At 49.8% G+C, this 12549-nt stretch overlaps 1 protein-coding gene across 1 annotated transcript; it reads right to left on the reverse strand.

Annotated features, from left to right (window-relative positions):
• Window positions 1-4684: 4684 nt before the first annotated feature.
• LOC123062666 (uncharacterized) lies at window positions 4685-9612 on the reverse strand. The gene is made up of 3 exons (XM_044486287.1): window positions 8954-9612; window positions 7794-7981; window positions 4685-5610 (listed from the first exon to the last, which is right to left on the reverse strand). Exons 1-3 carry the CDS (start codon window positions 9555-9557, stop codon window positions 5098-5100), a joined length of 1305 nt encoding a protein of 434 aa, XP_044342222.1. The 5' UTR covers window positions 9558-9612; the 3' UTR covers window positions 4685-5097.
• Window positions 9613-12549: the final 2937 nt, after the last annotated feature.

The following is a 12549-nucleotide window of genomic DNA, read 5'->3' on the forward strand; positions in this document are numbered from 1 at the left end:
CAATCTTTGCGGCGCGGCGGCGATGGTTGCGGCCGGCCCTTTATCGGGCGGCAGCAGCTGCAAGCGCGGCGCGGCCCTATGCCGGGGAGGGCGGCGGTTGCGGCCGGCGCGCCATCGGGTGTCGGATCGACAGCGACGGCGTGGAGGCCATGGTGGTCTGGTCGGCGGCGCTTCTGGTCAGATCTGATCTGGCCGGTGCAGCCGGCGGTGGTGGCCATCTCCTCCGTCGGAGGTGGTCGGCCTGACGCTGGATGGTCTGATCTCGAGATCCATCATCTAGCTCCGGCTGCGAGTCGGGAAGACATAGTTGTCGGTGAAAACCGAGCTAATGGCAGGCGATGACGGCGTTCTGCGTCATTACCTTGATGAAGGCGTCGTCGCGTAACTACTGTCGATCCACTCGTGTTGCTTCGGGGGAAACCCTAGGATCTGGTCTTCCAGATCGGACGATGGCGCTACTACGGTGTCGTTTTCTCTCTTGGGAGCATTGTTTGTGAAGCAGCGTGAAAGACAGAGGCAAGAGGTGGCGCGGCTTTGTCTTGCACGAAGTTTTCGGTGGAGATGTCAAGTCATGCCTGGCCGACGGGTGCTACGCTATGTCATGCCTGGTCGGCAGATGCTACGCATGACAGATCTTCCAGAATCTTCGCGTCTGGATGGACGAGCGCGGGGCGGTGGTGCCATTGGTCGCCGTGGTGGCGTCGACGCATGGACGGACTGGCAAGGATGATGCAGATCTCTTTCCTGAAGATGGGTCGGTGTTTCAATGAAGATGACGGCGTCTAGAATGTATGCAGGTGGTGTACGCTTTAGGTCTGCTGCACCGGCTATTGGTTCCGATACGTTATGTGAATGGATCGGCAACGACACCAGGGTTAGATGTGGGAAGTGAGAGACACTATCGAGTTTTGTAGGTGTGAGTGGTGGCTTGATGTTATGTTTTTGTTAGACCTTTGTTGAATAATAAATAAAGATGATTGTATGCATCGATTGATGCAGAGGCCAAGGGTCTTAACCTCCTTTTCCAAAAAAATGTTTTAAATACATCCATTTATATCTGTTTCTGCAACAAGTAATTCGTGGCGGAGGGAGTACTTACCTTGATCCTCCTGACGTTGGAAGTTTCATGATCCGGCTGCAGACATTCCAACTCATCGTACGTACTCCCTCCGTTCGGAAATACTCGTCATTGAAATGGATGTATCTAGATGCATTTTAGTTCTAAATACATTCATTTTGATGGCAAGTAATTCCGAACGAAGGGAGTAGTACCTAGCTACCCAAGTCACAGTCTGAAGCTCTTTATTCTCTGTATCAGCACGGACACGGGCTATTTGCTGCTGAGTGTCGTTGCAAAGGCAAGCCCCGTGTCCCCCGTGAAGAAGCTGACGGCCGAGGAGCGAGTCAGGGAGTCAGCGAAGAGAAAGGGCCAGAGGCACGCGATGGACGCAAAGGACGAAGCACCGGCCGCGTCCGCCTTCGCCGCCGCCGCGCAACAGGAGGACACCAACGCCCACGTCGCGGCGGCAACAAGGGAGGCGCTGATCTACCTAGGGTTAAACCCAGGTCAGCACGGGCTCATCAACGCCGCCGTGGCCATGGCCAGTACCGGGTCGTCTGCGTTTCCTCAGATGGTGCTACTAGAGTCGCCCCGTGTGTCGACGACTCACCCGATTCCCGGTTTCCATGTCTACCCGCAAGCCTCCCGACTCTCCGGGGAATGCTCGCCGGAGGTGAGCGTGGTGGCACCTTCCACACCCGCGCCAATCGACCTGAACGCCACACTGATAACCGGTGGCTCGTCATCCGGTGGGGCGAGGAAACGCACGCGGGAGATGCCAGCCATCATGCTCCCCGGAGCCCGCAACCTATTCGACAGAATGCCGGCGGCCGGCGACGACGAGATGGCTAACTGTTTCATGGAGAGCATCATCTTCGACGGTGGTACGGCGTCCGCTGGCGGTGCCGCCGCGGCTGGCTACAATCCCGATGAGACACAAAGTCAGGACGGCCGAGGGCCGTTCACGCCGTCGACCTTTGATCAAGCTGGCATGTAGGACGTCTTCATGCAAGATCAGGTCGGCCGGGACCTGGACAGCTTTCCGCTCGACCACGAGTTTTCGGAGGACTACGACTTCAAGGAAGAGGATAAGTTGGACATCGACTGGGAGCCTTTGTTCGAGGACGAACTCGCCAACCAAGCCGTCGGGATGAAGCCGAAGTGCAAGAGCAGGTGGACGAAGGCATACACGACGGCCGAGCAAGCTCCTTTGTGAGTGTTGGAGGGACATTGGGCAAGACCCCAAGGTCGGCGCTGAACAAAAGGCATCAACCTTTTGGACTCGTGTCCATCGTGAGTTCCATGAACGCAAGAAGTTTCCGCCGTACCAAATGCAAAGCACGCGCGAATGTGTATCCATTTCGAAGTGATGGAAGGTGATCCAATAAGAGTGCAATAAGTTTTATGCCACTTTTGAGAGCATCAAGGCACGCTCTGTGAGCGGCATCCGTATGCAAGACATGGTATGCATTCAAGCGCCCCTCTTTGTGTCATTTCGTTTATACTTGCATGTCCATTTCCATATCCATTTGTCAATATGGTTGCATGCAATTCATTTATAGACATTCCAAGCTTTGGAGGCATTCAAGGTCTAACACGAAGGCAAGTCCTTCAACCTCTCCCATTGTTGAAGGGTCATCAAAGACGAGGAGAAGTTCAATGCACAATATGTCGCCCTCATGGCGCGTGAGTGGAAGAAAGACGTGGAGGAGGTTATGAAGGGCGAGAAGGCACGACCGCAGGGGAAGACCAACTTCAAGAAGAAGGGCAAGCGGGATGCGGCATCAACCGCCTTGATCACAACCGTGGAGGGCATGATGACCAAGAAGGACTCAAGGGAGGAGAAGTGCTGGCAAGACAAGGAAGAGCAAATGAATGCCTTCATGAAGATCCAAAGGAGGAGGCTTGAGATGAAGGCGAAGAAGCACACGAGGATGCTTGAGATGGAGGCGGAGAAGCAAACCAAGATGCTAGAGACCGAGGCCGCCAATGCCAAGACCAAGGCGAAAGAAGTGGCTCTAACTAGCATGATGACGGAGGTGGAGATCATGAAGGTGGATCTCAGCACTGTGTCACCAAGGAAGAGGCCGTGGTTCGAGAAGATGCAGGCCGACATGCTCAAGTTCGACGACGAGTGATCTCTGAAGGTGAGCGCCATCCTTTTTTGTATGCCGGCAAGTGTGTCGGCATATGACCACGGTCGCGATGGCGTGGTCGAACTCCCGCCCCTTTTTTATGCGCTGGCATGTGTGCCGGCCACTGACAAGTGCGCCAGCATGAACTATGTGGTGTTTTTTTGAATCTGGCATTGTATGCCGGCCGCTGGCATGGTGCCGGCATGAACTTTGGGCGACAGCATGGCCGATGTCATGATCTACAGCCGCGGGCCTTTTTCAAATTTGTGCTCGAAGATAAAATGGATCGCGGGCGTTGTGCGCACTGCCGACTTAAATGTTAAACAAGACGAACGGCCGATTCAAACGGACAAAAAGCGGACGAAGGCACCGTTCGTTTGAGTCGGCGCGTTGGAACAGCTCTCGGTTGCCTTGTGGCCCAGTTCCTGCAGTACTTAACTTGGTCCTCTGTCGACTGGAAGTTCCATGGTCTGGCTGCAGACGTTCCAACTCACCGAGCGTACGTAGCCACCAGCCACAGTCTGAAGCTCTTTTTTTCTCTGTATCCGCGTTCAGCACGAACTCTTTGCTGCTGATCGTGCCGATGCTGAACCGAGGGAGAAGAATCACGCCCACGGGTGGAGTGTCGTTGCACGCATGTTTTGTTTGGAAATGAGTTTTGTTTGTGTCTGGAGGATACTGCATGTGGTACGGGTGGCGGTCGCGGTCGTGGGCGCCGGGTGCGGGAGACAGCGCACGTTGCGAGGAGAGGAAAGAGACCTCTCCCTCCCCGTCAGTCAGTCGCTCTCGGGGTCGATCTAGCGAGCAGCGAGTCCACCGGGGACGCCGGCAACGTCGGCATCGGCGGATAAAACATCGCTCCGCAGCTGCAGTCCCCTTGCACATGTCTCCGCGAGGCAAGGGCCCGCCACCGATACCATCCGGCCGATCCCCAGGGTTGCACTTGCCAATTGCCATGCCGCCGCGCGCGAGGGGGGAGCGCCCCCTTTCTTGTTCGTTTGGGAGGCGCGGCGTCGTACGAGCTCACGTGCTGGCGCCGTCCGTGTAGGTGCCCCGCCGATTGGATGCGCGCACCGTCGCCGTCGTCGGGTGCAGGAGTAGCACACTGCTCGCTACGGCGGTCCAGTGAGATGCGCCGGTGATCACATACGACGTGGTCGATTCCGTATCACTTCGCGTGCCGGCCGCGAGATGCATGCCCACACGCCAACCGGCCCAAAGAATCTACGCAAGAATTACTTGGGTGTTCGTGCGTGCCATCATGCGTGTACCAGCAACCTCACTATATACTGTAGTTCGAAGAAGCTGGACGCATGATTCACACAAGTTAGCTGCTCATCATTTCCCCCTCATGCTCACTCCATGACAGCATGTACTACCACAAGTGCGTAAAACTTTTTAAGCAGGTCTGCGCCCAGGGTAACTCATACCAGAAATCAAGCAAAGACATTTGGTGGATCTCAAGTACGACGAACCCAAACCGAAGTGCTTTCAGCTAATCGAGCGATTTATTGAGTGCGCGCACCTGCACCATTATGCCCACACAGATGGACGGCCAGAGTGGTACGTTGCCAGGTTGGTTCATACAGGATGCAGCCCCGCACCAGGGGGCTCTATGTACAGAAACAGGCCAAACGATACAGATGTACGTACTTGCTTGCCATCATTATTGGTTTTGTGCTTCTCTTCTAATTCAGGCCAGTCGAGGGAGGCCCAGCTAGCCAGCCAGCTTCCACGATCCATCATCATCGCCTCTCAAGAGGGAGACTAATAATGACCGCGTAATCATCCACCGCTGCCTTCTGTAGTCCCTTGAGTGAAGCCAGCGAGCGTGTGCTTGTGGGACTGCTCCAATGGAGGCTCGGATGATTGTGCCGGGACCGGACCTAGAAATTATCTTAGCTACTTGCCCGACCCTTTATTGCCGCCGTCGTCGTCGTCGTCGTCTTCCAGGTCGCTGAACGACACGTCCTCCTCCCGCCCCAGCGAAGCCCTGTTGCTTGCTGCCGCTACCGCCTCGGGCTCCTCGGTTGAGTCATCGTCAGGCCATTCGTCCACTTCGTCTTCATCGGTGTCGGCGTGGAGTCTGGACTGGACGAGTGGGGCCCTGATTTTATCTTTCACTGACAACAGCTCTTCTTCGATCACTGACTTGTCGATGATTTCCACTTCGGTGGTTGACACTGGGAACTTCTCGGCCTCGATTTCTGGCGTGATGTCGGAGGTGGGTTCTTCAAACGAACGGACCTCTGATATGGAGACTTCTTTGTCTTGGATGATTGAAGGTTCTATCACCTTCTCTTCAGCTGGGGCAGAGGATTCATTCGCATTCTCTGATGATTCTCTGGTAGTTTCAGATCCTCGCTTATTCTTAGCCTGTAAGCTTTGCAGCAGCTCCTCCCTTGCTTCTAGGATCTGCATGGGAAAAGGGGAAATTAAAATGTGGAAATAATTTGGAACAGAAAATAAATGAGACCTAAGGAGAAAATCACTCTGGTAGTGTGCATTGAAAAATAAAAACACTTGATCAAGTTTGAAGCAACAATTAAGTAAATGCCGCCCTTTCTTGATTCTATGCTGTCACAACTTGAAGTGCATCTTAGCATACCTCCCGGTTGAGATGGATATGTGGCCACACAAGAAAAGATCGGGTCCGGAATGATGAAATACGTGATAGAGTTGGGGGCGCACTGTTTGAAGAAAAGCTTGTCCAACATCGTCTGAGATGGTGTGGCCATACAACGCAGGCCTCCAGAAGCGCCAGTGCATAGCGATGGTTAAAGCATGCTGATAATGTCAAGAGAGGTTGGGGTAGAACAAACTTGGCATGGGAGGAGTCCAGGAAGAGAGATCTGAAGGACCGGAATATCACCAAAGAACTAGCCATGGACAGGGGTGTGTGGAAGTTAGCTATCCACGTGCCAGAACCATGACTTGGTTTCAAGATCTTATGGGTTTCAACTCTAGCCTAGCCCAATTTGTTTGGGACGGATAGGCCACCTGAAGCGAAACGATTTAATCAATTTAAGCAAACAGAATTCATCCTATTTGCAGTCTGAAACTGTTAATATAAGTTGTGCATTAAGGGTGTGTTTGGTTTTAGGCATAGGGTAGAATGTAATGGGTTCATCCTACACATAGCACATATTGTTGGGTTTAGTTTGAAAAGGAACCAGAACACACATTCCTCAAAAGAGAATATACTCCTTAGACACAGTTCCACCCCTCTCGACTCACCGTCCATGCCCTCTCACCACACCCAATCATATCCCATCGTCTATGGTGGCAGCGGAGATGGTCAGATGGAAAGAGCAGCGGTGCTTCCAGTGAGAATGCGACCAGTGGCGTTGGGCTAGCAGCCATGGAAAATCAGTGGCGGCGGCTACCGAGGAAGAGAGGCAGTGTGGCGGGAGGGGTAGCCGTTGGCTGCTGGGTGGCGTCCGATTTGGCCAAGAGCAAGCCGGCAAGGAAGCCGACGCAGACCCACGTGCCATGGGGGTGTTCGCCGTGGTTTGCGTGCTGACCGCCCAGGTGCTGTACGCCGCGCTGTTCAAGGTGCTTCTGCTTGGCATGGTGTTCTCTACCTCAGGTACCCCAGGTTCTCTAGGATTGAGCCGAATCGATCTACTCACGCCAACCTTTTTCTTTCTCGCTTGAGAGCTTCATCTTCTTGGCTAGCCTTTTCAGCTAGCTAGCTTTTTCTCGAGAGAGTACAGAAATGCAAGCAAGAGAGAATATATTGCTACTGGTTGTAAACTGCAATCAGCAAGTGCATGTGTGGTAATGTCAAGTCTGAACTCTGAAGTGTTGGTGCATGCGGGAGTCTGAACTCTGAACTATGAACTCTTAAGTGTGTACCACATGTCAGTTATTTATGGATGCAGCTACTGATGTTGTGTGGTTGTGGTGTGATCCTACTTAGTCGGATCGTTTGATATCGCTATTTGCTGCAACTGATGGTTCTATACTGAAATACAATTGACATTTTTGCTCAGTTCAAATAATTTGTAGATAAAAGAGGTAATCTCACCATTTCTATTGCACATATGCAGAGGTAATCTCACCATTTCTATACAAGAGGCGACCTGAACCAAATTCGTTTTATTTCATCTCCCCAACCAAACACTGAAATGCAACCCTACAGGTCACCTAATTATCCGAAGTTCCGAACCAAACACAGGAACGGAACCAAGCCGTTCCAGTGGAATGGAACCATGACATCCCATTCCATTTTGTTCCCAAACTAAACATAGCCTAAGGGTCACATTTCTACCACAGATCACCCAGTTCCAGGATCGAAGATTCAGTTCTTTACATGTGCGTACTAAATAACTAAATATAGCATATCAAATCATATATCACCTGTAAAGGGACCAAATAGTTCTCAAGATAATAAATTTCTTGACTACAAAGAGCTTGTGGTGCTATAGCCTATAGTTATAGCCTTATATAGGCATATAGCCTGGAGTTGCTAAATGTCCCATTAATTCTGTAAGAAGCACTCCATTCATTACAACATACATAGCACAAAAGCCATAATAAATTAAAAACAATGTGCCAAAAACATGATAAATACTGTGAGTAATGCAGGAAACTACCTGTGGTGTTGAAAGAAGTTCGGCATCTTGTTTGTTCAGTTTTGAGTGCAGAAGCACAAAATATATCTTCCAGAAACATGCTTCACTCATATCAGTGGAGCAAATCTGAACCTTTAAATCTGATAAGCTTGGCACAAGGTGTTCCATGGATAGTGCATGCACATACTGAGCATTCGACAGTTCAAAATCTAAAGATCAAGAGAAACTGTGTAAGAGATTTAAGGTAATCAGTGAGGTCTACTACACATAACATGATTCTATTTGAGAGAGACAAGCATGAGTTATATGATGCAACTAGAGGCCAACAAAGCATCAGGAAACCAATTCAGGACTAAAAGGCGTAGAGAGGGTATGCATAAATAGGGTGAACTATTTATTCCAGAACTAAATGTTAGCTCAATATCACGTCAAGCTGAAATGGAGATACCTATTACCTATGTATCCTAAAGTGATGCATTCTGCAGCAATAGGGGAACGCTGCTTGAAATCAATTCTGTGATATTTACATCATTTCCTGTGCATAGCTACATAATGCGCAACCTCTAAAAAGATATGAAGCATTCATGACTGCTGTGGAAAGCTATAAAACCGATGGAGCGTGGTATTACATATTTACATTCATATTAAACAAGTTATGGTGCTTAAGAGTTAAGACATTGACCTGATTTAGTTAATCAAATTGATAGCATGACAACGGAAAAATCATGAATATGCGAAAATGCATCGCTAGATGGACAGAATCACAACATCAAGATTCCAAAAGTATAGTTGGTACCAAGCAGGTGTACAAGCAATGCAGAACAAAATAGGCTAGCATCAATGAACTGATAAGTGATAACCGATGTAGGTAGCTTTCAAAGGAAGTGCAATGGCATTCCAGAGTGCACGTGGGGACTTCAATCTATTCAACAAACTACATAGAACTAAACCAGTCGAGAAAGGAGTTTCGGGACTCTAAGGTGCGCATATCAATTAATTCAGGACGAGCATGCTTGAGATCTTTGCAGGAAAGTTCTAACACTACCTCCAGCATCTACTTTCTTCATTAATCGGCAGTTCCGCACTGAAACTGAGACCACAACGTCCACCCATTTCATTCCGGTGCACCAAATTATTAAGTTACGCATTATCTGAATCGGCAGTTCGGCACTGAATCTTACCGTCTGCATAACGCTCGCTGATGAAGAGGGGGAAATCGAGCCACGTCTCAGGCCGCGTCGAGATGTGCTTCACGAAGACCAGCACCTCCTCGGTCCCGCCGGCGACGGGCTCCCCTTCGTCGGGCTCCTCCTCCCCGAACGGCAGGAGCGAGGACGCGATCTTGGAGATCTCTGCCACGGCCAGGTTGCTCTGCAGCATGGAGATGCCGCTCCTCACCCTGCCCCCGATCTCCGCCAGATCGCTCCGGATCCCCGCGATCCCGTCCCCGTCCACGTCCACATCGCCCCCCTCTCCGTCGTCCGCCTCCGCGGGCGCGGCGCGCGGGGACGAGGACTCCGGCTCCGGCGGGGGCGGCGGTGGGGCGAGGAAGGACGCCACGCCCCACAGGCGGCGGGTGAGGGTCTCGGTGAGCTCGGAGATGTCGTCCTTGACGCCGCGGCTCGGGGTGATGGGCTCCTCGGGCTCCTCGTCCTCGGGATCGCGCGGCGAGGACCCCTCCGCGGCCGGCCTGCCGGCGGAGGAGGCCTCGGATTCGGAGGCGTCGGAGTCGGGGTCGGGCTCGCCGGAGAGCGTGGCCGCGATGGAGCGCGTGAGCCACGACATGCTGTGGTGCGGTGCGCGCGTGGGAAGAGGGTGGGGGGAGGAGGATCGATGCTGAGCTCTGGGAGTGGGTAGATTCTGGAGTTGTAGATCAGTGTGTGTTTGGGGCCGTCCGATCAGCAAGCGACGGGGATGATCACGTCTGTGTATTCAGTGGTAGACTCTGGCATCAACAACCCTGGCGAGGCTCCGTCTGAAGCTTGGAATTTTTCGGAATGATTATTTTGCGGGTGAACATTGAATATCATAACTTGTCATACAGGTTGGTAGTAGTGTCGTTATATATGCATAGAGGTTCTGAAACTTAATTAAGTGAGATGTAAAAGTAATACTATTTGATAACTAAAATTGCCATTCTCGCACCACTAAACTTGTCATAAAAACGTTTAAAATTATTATATGTTCGTGCCACACGTGTCGCACTTATCAAGGTCCTTTACATAAGAACAATATGAATCTTGTCAGACTTAACTATGAGATTATTACCCTTATCCTTAAGACTAAAGGTGTCAAACAAATTCAAAAATTTAGGTCTATTTGTTTGCTAAATGTTAGATTTAAAATCTTCATTAAGACTCTTATGAATAGACTTAGTGAGGTCGTACAATTTTTGAGGTATCATGTTTAAACTGTCTTTATTAAAGATAGATATATCATGGAGGGGGTGTTGATTTTACATGAGGCCTTGAATACAATTCATACTAAAAAAACAGAGTGATGCTTTTCAAAGTGGACTTTGAAAATCTCGGCAAAAAGGTGGACTTCGAAAAGACATATGACAAAATCAAATGGCCCTTTGTCCATACTCCCTCCGTCTTGCAATACATGACATATAATTTGAATGCAAATGTCTCATAATAGATGGTGCAATGGATCAAAGCGCTACCTTTGTCATTTGCCTTGGTCCACGGGCTTTTTTTCTCACGCCATGTGTAAGTGCATCTAGTGCCACCCCTAGTTGGTTTTGGAGTATTGACGACAAACCTAGTTGAGGGACTAATGTGTTTGTGTGAATTGCAGGATAACACAGGTAAAAGTCCCTCATTGATTCGGTTTTCCTACCAGAGATGACCCCTAAAAATATATGAAGACATTGAAGTCAAAGGTGGTATATGAAGATATTCACATTGAAGACTATGACAAGAGAAGACACCACATGAAGCCTATGGAGCTCGAAGACTTAGATCTTTCGTATTTATTTTTCTTTTGTGTTGAGTCATAGGAACCACCGTACTGTTAAGTGGGGTTGTAGGATCGAAAGTATGTCTAGAGGGGGGGTGATTAGACTACTTGACCAAATAAAAACTTAACCTTTTCCCAATTTTAGTTCTTGGCAGATTTTAGCTATTGTAGGACAAGTCAAGCAATCATCACACAATTCAAGCAAGCATGCAAAGAGTATATTGGCAGCGGAAAGTAAAGCATGCAACTTGCAAGAATGTAAAGGGAAGAGTTTGGAGAATTCAAACGCAATTGGAGACACGGATGTTTTTCCCGTGGTTCGGATAGGTGGTGCTATCCTACATCCACGTTGATGGAGACTTTAACCCACGAAGGGTAACGGTTGCGCGAGTCCACGGAGGGCTCCACCCACAAAGGGTAACGGTTGCGCGAGTCCACGGAGGGCTCCACCCACGAAGGGTCCACGAAGAAGCAACCACCCACGAAGGGTCCACGAAGAAGCAACCTTGTCTATCCCACCATGGCCATCGCCCACGAAGGACTTGCCTCACTAGCGGTAGATCTTCACGATCTTGTCGGAGGCTCCCAAGTGACACCTAGTCAATCTAGGAGACACCACTCTCCAAGAAGTAACAAATGGTGTGTAGGTAATGAACTCCTTGCTCTTGTGCTTCAAATGATAGTCTCCCCAACACTCAACTCTCTCTCATAGGATTTGGATCTGGTGGAAAGAAGATTTGAGTGGAAAGCAACTTGGGGAAGGCTAGAGATCAAGATTCATATGGCAGGAATGGAATATCTTGGTCTCAACACATGAGTAGGTGGTTCTCTCTCAGAACATATGAGTTGGAATTGTGTATGTGTTCTGATGGCTCTCTCCACGAATGAAGAGGAGGTGGAGGGGTATATATAGCCTCCACACAAAATCCAACCGTTACACACAGTTTTCCAATCTCGGTGGGACCGAATCAAAAAACTCGGTCGGACCGAAAAGGTAAACCTAGTGACCGTTAGAGATTTTCGGTGGGACTGACATGCAACTCCGTAGGACCGATATGGTTAGGGTTTGGGCATAACGTAATCTCGGTGAGACCGATTACACAAACTCGGTGAGACCGATTTTGGTAATAAGCTAACCAGAGAGTTGGTCAGGCAAACTCGGTGGGACCGATTTGCTCTTTCGGTGAGACCGAAAAGTTACAAAAAGGAAACACTGAATTTACATTGCAATCTCGGTGGGACCGATTCGCTCTTTCGGTGAGACCGAAAAGTTACGAAAGGGAAATAGAGAGTTTGCAATCCCATCTCGGTGAGACCGAGATCCCTATCGGTAGAACCGAATTGCTAGGGTTTGGCAGTGGCTTATGACAAGTGAAACTCGGTGGCGCCGGATAGAAAGAATCGGTAGGACCGAGTTTGGCTTAGGGTTTAGGTCATATGTGGATATGGGAAAGTAGTTGAGGGTTTTGAAGCATATCACTAAGCACATGAAGCAAGAGGCTCATTAAGCAACACCTCATCCCTCCTTGATAGTATTGGCTTTTTCTAAAGACTAAATGTGATCTTGGATCACTAAAATATAAAATGAAGAGTCTTGAGCTATTGAGCTTGAGCCAATCCTTTGTCCTTAGCATTTTGAGGGTTCCACTTTCACATCCATGCCATGTCAATCATTGAGCTTTCCTGAAATAATCATCTTGGAATAGCATTAGCTCAATGAGCTATATGTTGTTATGAATTACCAAAACCACCTAGGGATAGTTGCACTTTCAGGGGTCCAAGAGAACCAGTCAGAATGACTGAAGTGATGCCT

Source organism: Triticum aestivum, chromosome 1A, assembly GCF_018294505.1.
Source record: "Triticum aestivum cultivar Chinese Spring chromosome 1A, IWGSC CS RefSeq v2.1, whole genome shotgun sequence".
NCBI lineage: Eukaryota > Viridiplantae > Streptophyta > Magnoliopsida > Poales > Poaceae > Triticum > Triticum aestivum.